The 18,605-nt window shown below is 42.4% G+C and overlaps 2 protein-coding genes across 2 annotated transcripts; both read left to right on the top strand.

Moving 5' to 3' along the window:
* The first annotated feature begins 1,791 nt into the window (after positions 1 to 1,791).
* On the top strand, positions 1,792 to 4,054 carry CXCL6 (C-X-C motif chemokine ligand 6). Its single transcript, XM_042936200.1, has 4 exons — positions 1,792 to 2,082; positions 2,246 to 2,378; positions 2,498 to 2,581; positions 2,953 to 4,054. The coding sequence occupies exons 1-4, from the start codon at positions 1,875 to 1,877 to the stop codon at positions 2,969 to 2,971; spliced, it is 444 nt and encodes a 147-aa protein (XP_042792134.1). The 5' UTR covers positions 1,792 to 1,874; the 3' UTR covers positions 2,972 to 4,054.
* An 8,928-nt stretch (positions 4,055 to 12,982) lies between these two features.
* Positions 12,983 to 14,817, top strand: LOC122217112 (platelet basic protein-like). Its single transcript, XM_042934005.1, has 3 exons — positions 12,983 to 13,239; positions 13,581 to 13,716; positions 13,869 to 14,817. Exons 1-3 carry the CDS (start codon positions 13,047 to 13,049, stop codon positions 13,969 to 13,971), a joined length of 432 nt encoding a protein of 143 aa, XP_042789939.1. The 5' UTR covers positions 12,983 to 13,046; the 3' UTR covers positions 13,972 to 14,817.
* The last annotated feature ends 3,788 nt before the right edge of the window (positions 14,818 to 18,605 follow it).

Genomic DNA, 18,605 nt, shown 5'->3' with positions numbered 1-18,605 from the left:
TGTCATTATGGTGGGTTTTTTCCCCCAGAGTCTTATCATATTGTGGTTTCCCCGCTTCGGTCAAGTTGAATTTAATTGCCCACGATTTTTAGTCACATTTTTGAACTTTTATTTTCTCCGTATCAGTGAGGTTTACCTTTGGTCTTTATATGCAGTCTAATCTCTAAAAAGCCAATCTAAAAAATCTGCAGGCTGTTTTCCCCAGATTACCACTCCCTAGAAGGACGAAGGGTTGTATCAGCTGAGTCAGGTCTGATGCTGATGGTATCAGGAAGCTGTGCAGGATAGCGAACTTCCCATCTAGCTTCCCCACAAAGTGAGGCCAAGCCTCCCAGCCTCCCTCCACTAGAGAATTTTTCAAGTTTCCTTCCAGACCAAAAGTTCTAAAGGTTTATGAGACTTCCCCCTTGCCCGCCAAGGTGGTGGTGATGTTCTGCCCAGGAAGGTACATGGAGGAGTCAATGCAACTCCCCAGGGTCTTGAGGGACAAGGAAAGTAGTAGCTTCCAACTGCCATCATGTTTACCCATCGCCTTTGCTGGCCTACCGTGAGGACAAGGGTACCGAGAACAATCCCGAAGAGGATCTAGTTAGATTGCCATGAAAGAAAATCTAGGTGTCATTCCAATATCATACTCATGCCTTGCACGGAGGTAGACGCGTGAAAGGCCTGGCCATTAATACTTGAGTGTTCTAACCGTTTCCACAGTTATGAGAGAGGGTGAGGAAGGCACTTCACCTCTTAACTTCAGGGGGCAGCTCCGAGCTCACTTGGATTACAGCAGGCCTGTGCATTAAAGCAGCCACTAACCATGAAGCTAAATCATTCCAGAAGCCAATGTCTTTGATCCCCCTTTCCTTCTGTGAAGTTGAGTGAGGCCAGAGTGGGTGCTGTCTTGCTACGAAATTGATTCAAATGCCCAGACCAAACGCCCAGAAGAATCCCTCAGACTTGGCAGCCTGCCACAGCTTGGCCAAATTGGGTCAGTTACACACCTGGCTAGAGTCTGGAGCTGGACGAGGCTCAGCTCTCTGTCACCGCTTAAGTCTGCGCTCACCCAACCCCATCACATCCCCAAAGACCGTACCTCCTCGGCTTCACTAGCGTACTGAACAGTGGAAAGCAAGTCACTATCTTCCAGGCCAGTTTGCTGAGTGAGCTGAGTGATTTTTGAAGATTTTTAAAGACCACCCGGACGCGCATATGCTTGCTGCAAACTACAAGGGTGGCATTTCCAGTTAGAATTGCTTTGGGAGTCCCTTCCTGCCACTGACTCCAAGCTGGAGTAGAGACACCTCCATCGAAGTATCTTGGCCTCTGAGGCTAGCCGAAGTCCAAAGGATGGTAAGTTGATTCGAAGAACCTAGAATGACCCGCCTGAAAGCAGGAGAGGAGTGCCTTTCAGTTCAGCGCAGTTTCCACCACCGCTGACATTTCCTGAATGGTGGTGGTGGTGGTGATGATGATGATAAATAAGCAAGAAGGTTCAGAAATTTGTCTGAAGTCAAACCTGCCAGTTTGGTTCCGGTCTTCCTCTTCAGCCGGAAACCAGGGACAACCCGCAAAGGGCTCTGTCCCCAGGAGAAGCTGGCCTGCGCTTGCCCCGGCTGGCCTACGGGATGAAATCCCTGCAGGATCGCTCCCCACCGCCGGCGGGAGCAGCAGCTCCATCCTCCACGGGGCGCGGCTACCAAGTCCACCCACCGCGCCACCGGTGCAGGGAGCTCCTCCCAGCCGCCCTCCTCCTCAACTCCTTCTGCTCAGCCCCCCTCCACCCAGCCCCCTCCCCGCACCCCTCCTCCAGGGAGTTTCCCAAGCATCCCAAGGCTTGAGCTTCCTGCGGAGGGGGGAAGGGGCCCGTGCCGATAAAAGGGATGCGGAGAACTTGGGGAAGCCACAGTGCGAGGGAGCTTCAAATCCGGGCTCCTCTCCCGCCTCTGGAACCCGCACCCCTCGCCGCACTCGTGGCCGCCATGAGCCTCCCGCCGAGCCGCGCCGCCCGCGCCCCCCGCCTTTCGGGCTCGCTGTGCGCGCTGCTCCTGCTGCTGCTGCTGCTGACGCCGCCGGGGCCCCTCGCCAGCGGTGAGAGCGCACGGCACGCGGCACGCACCCGGGCAGGGCGGCGCGCCCAGCCTCCGCGGCCGCCCCGGGAGCGGGGAGGTGCCCCGGGCCGGCGGGCGCGGGGAGAGCTCTCCTCCCACCTGCCCTATAACGGTGTCTCTCTCCCTCTGTCTCTGTGCCCCAGCCGGTCCCGTCGCGGTCATAGTGAGGGAGCTGCGTTGCGTGTGTTTAACCACCACACCGGGGATTCATCCCAAAATGATCGCTAAAATGCAGGTGATCGCGGCCGGGCCACAGTGTCCCAAGGTGGAAGTCATGTAAGTCCTCGTGCGCCGCGGTGTCCACTGTGACCTTGACAGGAGAGAAGTCCCTCAGCCCGAGTCTTCAGCTCCCGTGGCTCGAGGGCTCATCCTTTTGTGTGTGTGTGTGTCTGCAGAGCCACCCTGAAGAACAAGAAGGAAGTCTGTCTGGACCCAGAAACCCCTGTGATGAAGAAAGCCATCCAGAAAATCTTAGACAGGTACACTGTCCCTTTGATCTTTGTGCTTTGTAATCTCTTTTGAGAGCGTAGACTTCTCAAGTTCCTTATTCTCTGCAACGGCTGTCTTTGCCTACCCGTTGGAGACCACGCTTGGGATAAAAGATCCTTGAAGAGGGGGCGGGGGGGGGGGGGGGGGACTGTTCAGCAAAGTCCTGGGGAAACTTTTTTATCACCAATCTAATTGTCATAGAGGGTTCCATAGAGATCGTGGCTGAAATGTATTCTGTTGTGAGTATAGTCCTTGAGTCCACCCTTGGCTTTTCATTGGGCTTAAGCTCTGTGTTCTGAAAACAGGTTGGAGTAGAGAGAGTGGAAATTCAGTTCAACTGATACAATTCTTTTCTCAACAGTGGGAAAAAGGCTGATTAAGAGAAAGGACCATGCGTTGGAAAAAATTGCCCAGTTCCTTGGCCAAGCCGTTTTCTGCGTGTCTCAGGACCCAGTGAAGACAAAAGCAAGGGCTGGTTTTCTCCAGGGAGTTAGGCTTCTTCATGAACTCCCTACTTGTGAGAGAAGGGCTGAGCGAAGATTTATTTTTGTCCTTCCAGCTTAATGCCCCGGTCCTGAAGTACTTCACATAGTATTCCCTGCTATTTATTTGCTGTTATTTTGCCTGCTGTGCTATTGAAACCTTTGGCAATTGACTGAACTGTGAGTCAAAAATCACTGGTTGTTAATCGTTCAAGGTGACTTTTGTCATTTTAGAATATATTCCTGATACTGTTACTGAGGAGGCTGGGGATTTCATGTGTGAATGGTATTTCATTAGAATGCTGTATGTGAAGATATATTGCTATCTTTACTCCTCATGAAATAGGAAATGTTTTAGTATTGTTTCTTGGGGAATATGTCAGGAGAACTCCTTGCTCTTAGACCTGAAATGCTGAGTTGTATTGCCTTAGAAAGCTGAGTGTATCGTGCAGTTATCTGTATAAAATATATTTCCTTATTTAGAATTTTTAAATGTTTAAGTTCTATAAGGACTAATATATTCTTTTCCTATAACTTTAGACATTTGATGTCTTCTTAGTATGGCATAATGTCATGACTTACTTGTTAAACTTTGATTTTATGGTATATATTAACCATTTTGCTAGGAGTACTTTTATTCTAGTCACTAAAGATGTTTTGGATAAATGAAGAAGCTAGGAAATAGGTAAATTCCCTACTTCCAGTTTTTATAGAAATGCATTGTTTGCATTTTTTAGCAACAAAGGCAAACTTAACCATGACCTGTACTCCGGCAGTTTTGAAAGTGTATTTGCGCCATTTAAATATAGATTCACATTTGGTTTTCAAGAAATATACGCAGGTTGAGGTTTTGACCATTTTGTTATAAAGAATTACCTATGCATCACACCTGCAATGTCAAAATTACTTTTCATCATATGTCTTACTGGTTTATGGTACTTCTTCTGTTCTTTGGAAAAAATAAAAGATATATAAAATTTACTTATGTTGTTTCTTCCTTCTGATACTGTTGCAAAAACTTTGCTTTATCTTTAATTCTACATTATCTGAGAAATAACTATGCTGCTCTCTGGCTAGCAGAGAGGACCCTCATTTCCCCTGGGGCCCACTGTATAAGTTCAACCTTTCTCCAAGATCAGTCCCCTTCCAGTTACTCCTTCACAGTACCATCAGCCTTTGGGCTGTTTAGAAAACACAAATTTAAGGTAAGGCTTCCTTGCCGTAAATCCTTAACTGGTTCCCTATTTCCTAGATGGGAAATAAAAATTGTGAAACATGGCATATTCGGTTCTGTCTCATCTGACTGACTCCTGATGACTACTTTAACTTCACGGGTCCTTTGCACCCTTGCAATCAAGAGCTTATTAGTTCCCTAATTGGGAGTGTTCTTTCCTGGGTCCACACCTTTGCATTTGGTAGGGCCTCTACCTGGAAGGGCCTCACCACTTTCTGCCTGTAGGAGGAAGCTTATTCATCCTTTAGAACTCAGCTCAAACAATGCTTCCCTCAGGGAGTCTTCCTTGGCACTCCCAGAAGAATTTGTGGTTTCCATTTTGTTGTTCTCCTAAGGATCTTCTAAATATTTCAGTGTTTTTGAATAGCAAATATTGTATCGTGGGGTTTTTTGTTTGTTTGTGAATTTCTTTATTCTTTATACGTAAGAGTTCTCCTCGATTGTCAACCATATGCATCTCTGCATCCCCAATACCTGCCACAGATTGACTTAAGGAATTAATAAATTATCCCGAACCTCAGGTTATTAGACAGTGCCCTAACATCAGTAACCTGCTCAATGTGATGTTGCATAAATGGTAATTCCTTTACTCTCTTTTCTTCAGCTTGTCTGCAAGTAATCTAACAAGAGCCCTGGGGTAGGTAGTCCCCTCAACCTGTAACATCTACTCCTCACTTTCACGTGGCTAACTCCATTCTCCCTTTGAGGTCAGTTGACCTGTCACTGAGGACCTCACTGATCCTTGCCCTCCCCAGATGAAGGCCTCTTTTACATCCTCTCATAGCACTTTGTTCTTTTCCTTCATAACATTTTGCCACTGACATGACTGTAGAATCCACAGAGACTAGATCCCTGTGGTCATTTATTTAGGGTCTATTCCAGCTTCACAGTGAGCTCCATGAGGGCCAGAATACCTTTGTCACATTCGTTGCTGTTTTTAGGCCATTGCCTAGCCCATAGTAGGTGCTTAAGCAGAAGACTGGTCCGGACTGAAGGAGTCCCACTGTCTCTCAGTATCAAAATAGCAATTTCATGTAAATAACTCATCCTTAGGAAAAGCAGGAAAATGAAAGGAAGGAGACTAATCCAATTGATATGCATATACACATACACCAACTGGATCAATATATATGCTTATATTGGTGCATATGTATTTATTAGTACATGCTACTATATTATTAACACATCTGTATCTAAGCTAAATTATTCTACATCTTTTCATCTCTCTCCTTATACATAAAACACCTATTAGATTAGTATATGTTATTAACATATTATTAATGTATTATTACAGTAATTATAGTAATACATCATTATTATGTATTAATATAGCTGTACGTAACACAGAAGAGGGAGAAAGACAGGAAGATACAAAGGTATGGAAAATTTTAAAGAGATGATTTACTGACCAATTTTTTAGCAATATTGAAAAAAAACAAAATACCTCAAAAATTTTTAAACTTTCATGATCTTTTTACTCTCCCAAGTAGTACTTTTTTCCCTTTGAACCTATGAATCATATACTAATATTAGGGAAACATTGAGAAAGCAAATCAAATTACCATAGATGTGTGAACTATAAATTTCAGTGTTTTAAATAATCTCCTATTTGTCATACCAGCCCCAAAATACTCATTGAGTCAGTGCCTGACAATAATAAATGAAAGCATATTAAATGTCCTTTCAAGAGGTGAAATGTACGTTCTGGAAGAAATAAACATTACTGATTACTTTTTTCTTTGCCATCATTCAAGATCTTTGTTTTACCCAGAAACAAGACTTAAAAGTTTGGTTTCTTTATAGACCATAGAGTAAGACCTCATTTGTAGTATTCTTGCAATTCTGTTTGTCATGCTCATGCTATAATTGGTTGTTCTATAAAGAAAAGAGATGAGGGGCGCCTGGGTGGCGCAGTCGGTTAAGCGTCCGACTTCAGCCAGGTCACGATCTCACGGTCCGTGAGTTCGAGCCCCGCGTCAGGCTCTGGGCTGATGGCTCAGAGCCTGGAGCCTGTTTCCGATTCTGTGTCTCCCTCTCTCTCTGTCCCTCCCCCGTTCATGCTCTGTCTCTCTCTGTCCCAAAAATAAATAAACGTTGAAAAAAAAAAAATAAAAAAAAAAAATAAAAAAAAAAAATAAAAAAAAAAAAAAAAAGAAAAGAGATGATATTACGGAAGTATAACCTATACAAGACCCTCATTGGCAGTTACTACTCACTAATAATAGCATTACCATTTATCTTACCACTAGCAAATTCAACGACTAATATATCTGGGGGAAATTAACCCACTGTAAGTCTTCTAGAGATACATTTTCCTCACACAAACTCCTAAATATCACATTCACTCTACTGTCTATCTGAAACTCACTCTCAGTTATGAAAGCACTAGGACTTGAACAAGAGGCCAGCTAAAATATCTGTTACTGCCCCCCTCCAGACAATTTCCAATGTTTAATTAATGCCCTTCATTTTACCACATTTTCCTGCTTGCCTCTGGGTGTGACACATTCACATAATCCTTCAATTCTTGAAGGTATGACAAGATCTATGATAAATCTGACTAGTGGCTTTGTTTTTCTATCATACTTGTAATTCTTGCATAAGGAAAATCACTGCGGGTAGCTCTCATATTGTATTTAACTTCAAAAGTCTTTACTGGATGTTACAAATTGAGAAATTTACCAGACAGAATGAGTACCTGGGGATTTTGATTTGCCTCCCTGACTGAATCACAGAAGACAGAGAGAATGCACATGATTGTAATTTTGGCTGACCGTCCTGGTTTGCTTTTAGTCAGCAAAATTAATATTATATTCCCGAAAAGGATTGTTCATACTTCAAATATGTACAGTGAAATAATGACATAGGGAGACTTAGAGTTTACATGCAAAAGTTTCTTTCTATGAAGTCTAGAGTCCTATTTCGTAAATATTGAGAAATTGCAAGAACCCGTACCTCCTCTGTAAAAACCACATTCTTTTTTTCTTAATTTTTTTTAAACGTTTATTTATTTTTGAGACAGAGAGAGAGAGAGCATGAACAGGGGAGGGGCAGAGAGAGAGGGAGACACAGAATCTGAAACGGGCTCTAGGCTCTGAGGTGTCAGCACAGAGCCCCACGCGGGGCTTGAACTCACGGACCATGACCTGAGCCGAAGTTGGACGCTTAACCGACTGAGCCACCCAGGCGCCCCAAAAACCACATTCTTAAAAGATGTGATTCCACTGCCACATAAATGTGGGATGATTGTTTCTGACCCACCTCTAGGCTGAACAAAGAGAAAAATCGCTAACTGGTTTCCAGCTGGAGAGGTCAGTAATTGTAATTCTTTACAGTTTGTGGTACAATACAAAGTCAGGGTAATTATGTTTCAAATCTGGTTTTGAGTACTTCCAGCTATTTGACCTTGGCAATTTATTTAACATCTCCATCCCTTGGGTTTCTCATCTGTAAAATCAGTACAGTAATAATATCTGTCTCACAGGCACTAAGGGCTGATCCTGGAACAGAGTAGGTACTTGACAAATATTAGTTCCTATTCCCTAATTTAAAGTCAGAAAACTGAGAGCTCTGTAGCTTAAGTGCCATCTTTTTGTTCAAGTGTATCTGTATTCTTTCTATCTATGCATGGATCCTTAAGTTTTAGCGCAGGATTTGTTTCCACAACTCATTTTTAAGAAGCTTCTGGGAACAATGTATTCATATTCTCTGTATTTTTTTTCTGTCATTCATGTGTTAGTATTACCAACATATACGGTATATTTTTCTTCTTATAAATATTCATCCATCAATACCCATTTATTGATAATCTTGTTACAGAATAGACCCAGTACAGGATTCTTGAGATACGGAGATTACAAAAATGAGAAGCTTTCAGCCTAAGTTAAGGTCTTATGGCGGCCAATATACTGAATTCTCTCTGACAAAGCTTTACTCGAAAGCTGAATGATAAGGGACTAGATTTTTTTAAAAGAGAGAGAAAGAGTCTCTTGGGTGGGATTCCCCAGAATCAAACCCTGAGAGGACCTTTGTGTGCAGGAAGTTTACTGAGGAGTGCTCTAAAGATTAACATCTGTCAGGAAGTAAAGAACCGGAGAGAAGGAGAGCTGTTGTTACAATAGAAGACCAGGCGATCCTATGAGACGCTTTGGGGCTGGGGTAGCCTTCCAGAGTTATTCTGAATTGTGGCAAGGGAGCAGACCTCCAAACTCTCCCACTGACAGGTCATTAGATGTGGGCTACCTCTGGGGAGTGGGGACAACTTTGGGTGAGACATTTCCCTGGGGCCCTGGGCTGTGCCCAGAGAAGGTCTCAGTTGTGAGCTGACTGCAGCCATCATTTCCGGCAACTGGAGACAGCTGTGGTGCACCATCCAGAGGATCCTGAAAGGGAAGGAGTGTGGGCGGTGCATCTGGGTTTCAGGGACAGGGGAGGGGAGAAAAAAGGAGAAGAGAAGAGGTGGGGGAGGAAAGGTCAGAGAAGGGGAGAGGCCGGGAGGGGATGAGAGGAGATGGAAAAGATTGGGGGGAACAGAGGGGGCAAGGAGGAGAGGACAGTAGGGGAAGGAAGTGGGGGAGAGTGGAGGGCCTTTGTCTTACCTTTTCTTTTTACTTTTCTTCCTTCCTTCTTTTCCCTTCCCAGATCTCCTTTCTCCTCCCTCCTTCCTTCTATCGTTTTCTCCCTTCCTTCCTTCTTTCCACTCTTTCTGTTCTCCTGAGAAGTACAATAATGCTACTTGAAAGAGAAGGAGGAGCAGGGGGATGAAGTTACCCCAGCAGCCGGCACAAGGCCCTTCCATGTGGGGGACTTCTCAGCGTTTCCAGTTGTGCTCTGATGACACCCACTTAAGTGAGGTCCAAGTACCACTCATTAACATATGGAACCATCAGAAATAATATATTGTCGTAAGCCACTAAATTTGGGCTTGACTTGTTACACGAGAGGGTCGTTATGCATTTGACACTCAATGGCTAATATTAATTGGCATTAAATTAAAGTGAAAATTCCCAGCTCCTCGAACCTTTGTGGAGCTTCTGTCCAACAGCACCCAGGAAGACACTCCCCCTCAATTCTTCCGCCCTCCCTACTCCTTCCCTGACCCCACCCCACCCCAGGCTTCACCTCTGGGTGCCGAGTGCCAGAGTAACTAAGGTCTGGGTTCTTCTTGTCAACTGAGAATTATACAGAAAACATATTTGGTTTCAGCACATAGAGGAAATCTTTTATCCTCTAGTATTTCAATTGATTACTTAAGGTGCTTTGACAGCAAGACCCCAAATTGCATTATCCCCAAGATCTTCTGTACTAATTGCTTTTATGACTAATTTGCAAATGACAGCTTATTTCCTTCATACTTGGGAGATGTCAGTTCAAAATCTTTTACGTATGACAGTTAATCTATGCTTTATTTTAGTGGGTAATGCTCCTCCAATGTTTAGATATTTTCTTTCAAAAGAGCTAACAGATAAGTTGTTTGAGTCTTTGAAACCTTGCTAGTTTCCTAAATGACTGGGACTCTGCTATTTATACAATGACTTAAAGGAAAAAGAGATAAAGTAACTTACCACACCAGAAGAATTAAACTAATAAACAGCGTGACAATGTTGGATCCATAAAAAGGCTGCCCAGTTATTTTAAAACCCAAAAACTTTGACACTAACTTTCTAGCATTTGGTTAAACATACTATTTTGTATTAGCTTCTTTTCATTGAATAACTGACTTCAAAGTATCTTTTATCCACTTAGTAAGCCAGTTTTTCAGAGTTTGTATTGTGTTTCTCTTCATGGAAACAAAAACAAAAACAGAAACAACCTACCGGGTGCAAATGACAGTAATACAGTTAGCACAGTTAGCAGTATAGTGGTAACGACAGCACATTGGTATTGGTGACCCATTGCTTTGCACCAGTATTTGAGGTCTCACTGTAAAAAAAAAAAAATTATGTGTATTTATTTTTGAAAGAGAGAGACAGAGACTGAGCATGAGCGAGGGAGGGGCAGAGAGAGCAGGAGACAGAATCCCAAGGCTCAGAATCTCCAGGCTCAGAGCTGTCAGCACAGAGCCCGACGTGGGGCTTGAACCCACAAACCGCGAGGTCATGACCTGAGACGAAGTTGGACACTTCACCGACTGAGCCGCCTCCGGGCGCCCTGAGGTCTCATTTTTAAAAAAAAGAAATAGCACAATGACCAAGTCACCCAATGCGGAGAACTTTTAAACATCTGGCACATACTAGATACTTAATATTTACTGAATCAGCAAAAGCTAGCAAAACATTATTTACCTCAAGTGCCAACTAATAGGCTTGTGAAATTTCAGTGACTCAAGAAATTTGTTAATGCTTCCTCATGAACCTTGCTGACGTTGTATCTTTTGTGACAAATATGTTGATTAAGACAATGGCTTAATGATACTCTGCGACATGCCTACCGCTTTCCTGGTACTAAATGAACCAGGAAAGAAATTTGGATAGTGTGTGTATAGAGGGAAAAGTGTCCAGTGAAACTAATAAATACAGCAAACAATATGTGTTGGGGCTGTGATGGATGGGGAAAAAAAAAAAAAAAGACACTATAATACTTAAAAAAAAAAAAAAAACCCACAACACTTTATATCTTGATCTGAAAATGCTTTTGAGTTTACATTTGAATAAAATATATCTGACCAGAGAATGAATAACATTTCAATCACAATAATGAGGAAAGACTATAAAGTCATCGCTCAGGAAGAACTAGAAAGGCGTTCACTCTCCTTACTCTGTTTCCTGCTGAGAATCTCTCTTTATTCACTCCACATCTCAGCTCTAAGAAGGATAGGCATTTTCAGCTTAACCTTTTTCTTGACTTTGCTTCTTAGACTATGAATTTCTGAGTTGGAAGAGGTAGAAAAGCAATTTAATATGTTCTACTGCCAGACTGTAAGATACATGGGGAAAGCTAAAGGGGTGAGAAAGAGAAATACATTTACAAAACAGGGCAGATGAACTTAAGTAGGTGTCGTCTAACTTAAACAAGAGGGAGAATTGGCTTTAAAGTTGAAAGAAAAAAACAACTGGAAACAATAATTGACTGTATGCATTCTTTTGATAGAAAATGTAATTTTGTACATTTGAATATTTTGAGTTTCTTCCAAAATGTTAAAGGTATAAAACATAAGCAAATAATGAGAAGTTTAAATCATATTGTGTAAGATTTGTACATAGTTGTAATAGGAAGACAGCTTGTGGCTAGAACTTTGTCCGTTATTCCCCGGCTTCCAAATCACCTCTTTATACTATAGGTACTTGGGACCAGATGGAGTTTGGTCTGAGGATTGTCTGATTAAAAACTTTCCTTCATACGATACTCATTGATCTACTCCCCAACACTGTTTAAGACCCACTGTGTAATGTATTATCCTACACACCAAAAAATCCCTAAAGCATTCAAAGAAACCTAGGACATGCCTCTACCTTCAAAAGTGTATGGTCCAGTTGAGGAAGCAAGGCTCATAGAAGAAAGCGAGATGCAGACAATAACACACACAAGCCAGCCTGTGATGTGCAGGTGCTTTCTCTATATCACCTAGGGTTTGAGATCAAGACTCTTGATTGCGCTCTGAGAATTGAGGAACAGAGATTTTGTTGCAGTTTGTAATACTGCAAACCTGGAAACACCCTCAAGGTCACCAATAAGACAGAGGTTGGTTGAGGATTGCCCATGCCATACAATGTCACGCAGCCATTAAAAAGGATGGGGAAAGATGACCTTGGGGTAGCATGAAAGGAGGCTGAAGGCGTATTTCTGAAGGGCAAAAGCAAACCATCTAATGATCCCATTTATATTAAGAAATCTATGTCTACCTCTGTCGATATATGTGTTTCTCTACGAGTGACGTGTGTCTGTCTATATACACATATGTGTGTATATAAATGTAGACAGAACAGAAAACTAATATCAAATTGTTATCTAAGGTTTCCACTGGAGAGCGAGGATACAGAATAATGATGAAGAGAAATTTACATGTTTTATTCCACATACATCTGCAGTGTATGAACCTTTCACAGTGAATTATATTACCTACTTCCCTGAAATATTAAAAATAAAAGAAAAAGGAAATATGCTGGGTGTTGCTTTTTAGAGTAGACGCAACAAGCAGTTTATTTTACAACACGAGGGAGGAGGCGCTTTTCTTCTAGTTTCTGGATGACATTAGAAAAAAATAATACATTCTGAAAACAGAAAGCAACCCACAAACTAATATGCAAAGTGGGCCTTTGGCGGTAATTGGCTCCTACTTTATGCACATACTACAAACAAATCCTAACATTTATCAACAACCAAGTTAGGAATATCTGCTTTCTTTGGCTACTGGAAAGGGCCATATATGTATGCTCTCAGATAGTCATAAAGTGTCTGTTAAGCCCATAAATTGCCTTATAGGAAAAGCAGAGTGTTATCATGTAGATATACAAAGAAAATTTGTGTAAGACTTCAGTTTAGTTCTTACCTCCCTACGTGGAAGGTTATATTCGTGTAAAGGATATGGGTACTAAGAATGGGGGAAGGGGGCTGCGGAGAGCACAGTGTGAAGGGAAGTATAAATAAAATTGAGCAGGAACCCCGACCTGCCTGGTGTTTATCTGGGTTGAGCACAACTTGCCCATCTTCCCACATGTATTTCCACACACCATCCCTTCTTCCCTATCTTTTTTCTCCTTGCTGGCCTCGAGGGGCTTGTATAAAAGGCATCGGGAGAGCATGAGACACCATGACCGCAGACTGGAGGCAGCAATTCGCCCTCACACCGAGGCCTCCAGGACCGACTCCAGCTTAGTCTCCACCATGGGCCTCAGTCCTACCTCCTCCTGCTCCAGCACCAGCCGGCTTCCCGTCCTACAGGGCTTGCTACTGCTGTCGCTGTTCCTGAGCACGCTGGTTCCCTCTGGGTTAAGTAAGAGAAACTGCGGGAGGGAGCGCTGAGAGTGGAGTCCCTGCCTCTGCAGCTGTGGCTGCTTCTGCTGCAGCAGGGCCTGGGGGAAAGTCTGCACTGTCGCTCCTGGGGCTGGAGAGGCCGTTATACCAGTACCTCCGGGAGGAGAGGGTATGCTTAGTGGGCACTTCACGTGTGCCAAGGCATTCTGCCAGGGTACTTTACTAAAGATCGGAAGGTCATAGACGCAGCGACTTTAGGAGAGCGGCACAGTTAACAAATAAGGGGCTAAGGAAACAACCCACTAGATAAGATCTCCGCAAGAATCGGGACCACTAACAGAGTCACGCTTTCTACCCTAGCTAAAAGTGCAGACGTGGAGCCGTTCATTGAACTTCGCTGCCTGTGTATGAAAACCGTCTCTGGCATTCACCCAAGTAACATCCAGAATTTGGAGGTGCTCAGGGCAGGACCCCACTGTGCCAAGGTCGAAGTGATGTAAGTCCCTGTTTTTGTACCATTGCCTCATTGGGCATTAGGGAAACTCTCCGCTTCTGTCCCCACCAACGCAGTTTTATCCATCCAGCCCGGTGAATGGCTTCTGAGGGTCAGGCCAGGGCACTCACAGATCATTCCATTCCCTCTTGCAGAGCCACGCTGAAGAACGGGAACAAAGTCTGCCTGGACCCAGAAGCTCCCAAAATCAAGAAAATAGTCCAGAAAATTTTGGAAAGTAGTGGGTCAATGGCTTAATCTGTTCGCTTTCTGTCAAATCTTTCTATCTCCCAAGAAGAGTAGGAGTTTGAAGGTTTGACTTTCTGGAGTTCTTATTTATCCAAAATACCTATTCATATTGTATTAAACTTTGGATATGTGTTCAATTCTGCCTCGAAAAGTCGCATGACATTCTGAGAAGGCTGGTTCATAGATGACAGAAAGAAGATAACAGTAAGCAAACTTACTGCCAAAATATAATATATGGTTTGTTCCTTAACTCTTGGCTAAATGTGGCACTATGCTTTGCATTCCTTTATTTAAAATTTTCTTTCCAAATACTCACATGTGTGTTAACCTCTCTTGCTCTACTTGACTGTGAGACTAGCTATACTCATGATGATTAATAGATTCCATAATGGCCATTGTTATTAGGAATCACACAGAGCCCAGAATAGAGCACTTGCTCAATAAATGTTTGTTGATTTATTTAGGGACTTAATAGAGTTTTTCATTGTCTTCGTCTTAGGATACTTTGCCTCCAAGCATTTTTGAAAGGTTTTTCTAGTGTTTATTTCAGCCTTCAAACCCTAAAAAATAATAAAGTTGTAGAATGTGAGTCTTGTAAGCTGTGGTTACTTACTTTAAAGTGAATATATTTAATACTATAGAATAAAAAAATATATGATGAACAGCATTAACATTCTCTCTATTAAAAACACTCCAGTATTTTCAATAATAATCCTAATAATAACATAGGTTCTCTATGGTGTTAAATGTTTTAACCTGGAATGTTCGTATATATTTGCATTCACATCCTGTCTGCTTACAATTTTTGTGGTGGAATCAACCTTGCGAATACGAAAATAAAAAATTCACACTTTGGCAGACTTCTAATCATTGTTTTATAAGAAACAGAGCTTTCATTTTTTTTTTTTACATTTTTTTTATTTGAATATAGCTGATAGCCAAAGTTGCATTCATTTCGGCAGAGTGACTGACCATCTCTCTCCCTTGTGCTGTGTGCTCCCCAAGTGCTGCTACCCCCCTGACACCGTACAACATCATTACAACACCATCGACTACATTCCCCACACTGTGCTTTTTATCCCTGTGGCCTAGTCATTCCATAACTGGAAGCCTGGACTTCCTATTCCCCTTCACCCATTTTGCCCATTCTCTCCCCGCTCCCTCTGGTTTGTTCTTTCTTTCTTTCTTTCTTTCTTTCTTTCTTTCTTTCTTTCTTTCAACGTTTATTTATTTTTGAGACAGAGACAGAGCATGAACAGGAGAATCTGAAACGGGCTCCAGGCTCTGAGCTGTCAGCACAGAGCCTGACACGGGGCTCGAACTCACAGACCATGAGATCATGACCTGAGCCGAAGTCGGACGCTTAACTGACTGAGCCACCCAGGCACCCCTGGTCATTTATTTCTTAATCCCTTAAATTTATACCCACACTATCCTCACAGAAGTATTAACATGAAATCAAAACTTGTTGTTGCTTTGCAGTCATATATTATTAATTTTAACAGAATTGTTGAGGGGAAAAAGCCTTACTAACCCATCCCCCTTTTTTTTACACTTCATTTATTTCTCAATACAGCACACAAAATCACTAGTTGATGATCTGTGTCAATTTTAGATTTTTTAATATATTATTATTATTTAAAAAAATTTTTTAAACATTTATTCATTTCTGAGAGAGAGAGAGAGCACCAGTGGGGTAAGGCCATAAAGAGAGGAAGACACAGAATCTGAAGCAGGATCCAGGCTCTTAGCTGTCAGCATAGAGCCTGATGCAGGGCTCGAACTCACAAGTTGTGAGATTATGACCTGAGCTAAAGTTGGACGCTTAACCGACTGAGCCACCCAGACGCCCCCATTATTATTATTTTTTAAGTTTATTTGTTTATTTTTGAGAGAGAGCAAAAAATAGCATGTACGTGCAAGCAGGAGAGGGGCAGAGAGAGAGGGAGAGAGAGAATCCCAAGCAGTCTCCATGCTATCAGCACAGACAGAGTCCGATGCGGGGTTTAATCTCCTCAACTGTGAGATCATGACCCGAGCTGAAATCAAGAGTCGGACGCTTAACCTACTGAGCCACCCACATGCCACTGATGTGTGTCATTCTTAATTTATTATAATAGTGAAAATTTTTGGATACATTTTAATATGCCTGGCATACTAAGTGTTTTGTATGGATGAATTAAATGATTCTTACAAGATAGATATGATCTGGTTAAGAGTTCATCCTCTGTAAAGAGAATAATTGGGTGAATTAGCTCTACCCCTTACTAGCTGTGTAACTTTGGACAGGTTGCATAACCACTCTGTGCCTTAGTTTCTTCATCTCTAAAATGGGATAATAATATTGCCTGTCTGACAATCGATGTGAAAATTAAGAGTTAACAGATTCAAAGGGCTAGAAGCCCCACAAGAACCCCTATATAAATGTTAGCTATTATTTTATTTGTTGTACTATTAGCATTCCCAGTGTTCTACAGAAGAATACTGAAATTCAAAGAGATTAGGAAATTTGCCGCAAGATCAGATAAATAAGTAGGTGACAGAGTGAGTAATTGAAGCTCTGCTCTTAACCACCACACCACGTTCCGCGATTCTTCTTTCTCTAATGAAGAGATTATATTCTATATCGCGATGTTATTGGCACACAAAAATAGGAACCTGATCACAAGCAGCATACTTTGATGGTTGAAGGAGAAACAAGTTCACCAACCCCAATCTGTAGATGGACTTTGGGGGAACACTCACGTATTAAGCATTTAGTTCACAAATTTTGTATATGAAGATCTACTTTTATTATCTCCTCATCAGTATAGGCTCAGTGCCTTAAAATGTTTTGTCTACAAAATAAATGCATTTATTAAATGATAGTTAATATATACACACATATATATAAACATATAATAAAGCAGTAAGTGGGGATTGCAATCGTTTTCATTAGTTTTTCTCCAACAATTCACAAGAGCTCAGACATTTCATTCATTTCTCTAGTGGTTTCCTCCTGCTACCAACAGGGTCAGCTCCTGAAACATGACACAGGTTTTTTCCACTATGCGATACCTCCTAAGATGCACATGTCTTTCGTTTTTGTGTGCGTTAAACTATTTCATGTAATGCAGAGAAAGAATCATTTAATGACACTTACTACTTCCTGTAAATATTGACATCTGGGGGTAAGGTTGTAAAATCCAATATGCCACCCATTCATATCCCAAACCATCTCTCCTATCCATCCCCTCTGCCACTAACCCTATTTGGGATCTCAAGTTTTAGTGCAATACACTTGTGTAAGTTACAGCACCTTCTGGATCATCCATTTGCATTGGATGCTGGATGTTCAACATATGTAAGTCCCAGAGAATTGTCCTTGAAGAGATCACTGTCTGGTTGGAGGGGCTGACAGGTTGACAAATAATCACAACCTGATGGGACACCTGCAGATATAGAGGTCTGCTCTAACTGTGTGAAGAAACTGACAGAGGAGCAAGCCAAAGCCTCAGCATCATCATTTTCAACATTATCTTCATGAATATAGTACTTTATATTGAGTCCTTACCCATGTTCTAGAACAGTGATATACATTATGACCGCTCACCTCATACAGCTTTGCATGTGGGGAGATAAAACATTAAAAAAATTTTTTTAATGTTTATTTTTGAGAGAGAGACAGACAGAGTGCGAGCAGGGGAGGGACAGAGAGAGAAGGAGACACAGAATCTGAGACACAGAGCCCGACTTGGGGCTTGAACCCACAAACCATGAGATCATGACCTGAGCTGAAGTTGGACACTTAACCGACTGAGCCACCCAGGCACCCCAGAAAACATTTTAAACACTTTCAAACACACACACACACACACACACACACACACTCGCGCACATGCATATGTATCTACATGTATAATATCTATATCAGTGAGAGATCTCAAATGCAGTGATGCTACAAGACACAACAGGGAACACAATTAGCTGTAGCTGTCAGGAAAGGCCTCCCTGAGGAAGTGATGTTAGGTAGACACCAGAAATTTGAAGGGACTTAGCCGAAAGGCAAGTGGTGGGATACTAAGAGAAAGAACATTGTAGGTGGAGGAGGGACATTGCATAGCCCTGCAGAAGCCTGGTCCTCCTGAGCATTCAGAAGTCAGCTAGTTTCCTGCCGTGGACCACTGATGCCCTTCACCACTGTTAATCAGTGCAACAGAAAACCTCTGGCTTTGAGATGAGGACATACTTTGCCCTATTTAAGAGCCCAAGTAAAGGCACCTGGATGGCTCAGTCGGTTAAGCACCTGACTCTTGATTTCGATTCAGGTCATGATCTCACAGTTTATGAGTTTGAGCCCTAAATCAGGCTCTGCGCTGACAGCACAGAGCCTGCTTGGGATTCCCTCTCTCTCTGTGTGTCCCTCCCCTGCTCTCTTTCTCTTCTCTCTCTCTCTCAAGAAAAATAAACTTAAAAAAACTAAAAAAAAAAAAAAAAAAAAAAAAAGAGCCCAAGTCATCCTTTTTTCAGGGAAGGGAAGATGGTCCATATCGATTTCTTGACCTTTACTTTGCGGATTTTGTTACCTACCCTCCACCCCTCTTCCACATCTTTCTACACTCCACTCCCAGAAGCTCTGTGCCCTCTTTAGAACATCACTGATC

This window comes from Panthera leo, chromosome B1, assembly GCF_018350215.1.
Source record: "Panthera leo isolate Ple1 chromosome B1, P.leo_Ple1_pat1.1, whole genome shotgun sequence".
Taxonomy (NCBI): domain Eukaryota; kingdom Metazoa; phylum Chordata; class Mammalia; order Carnivora; family Felidae; genus Panthera; species Panthera leo.
The sequence above is the reverse complement of the archived record's forward strand: the minus strand, read 5'-3'. Positions and strand labels throughout refer to the sequence as shown.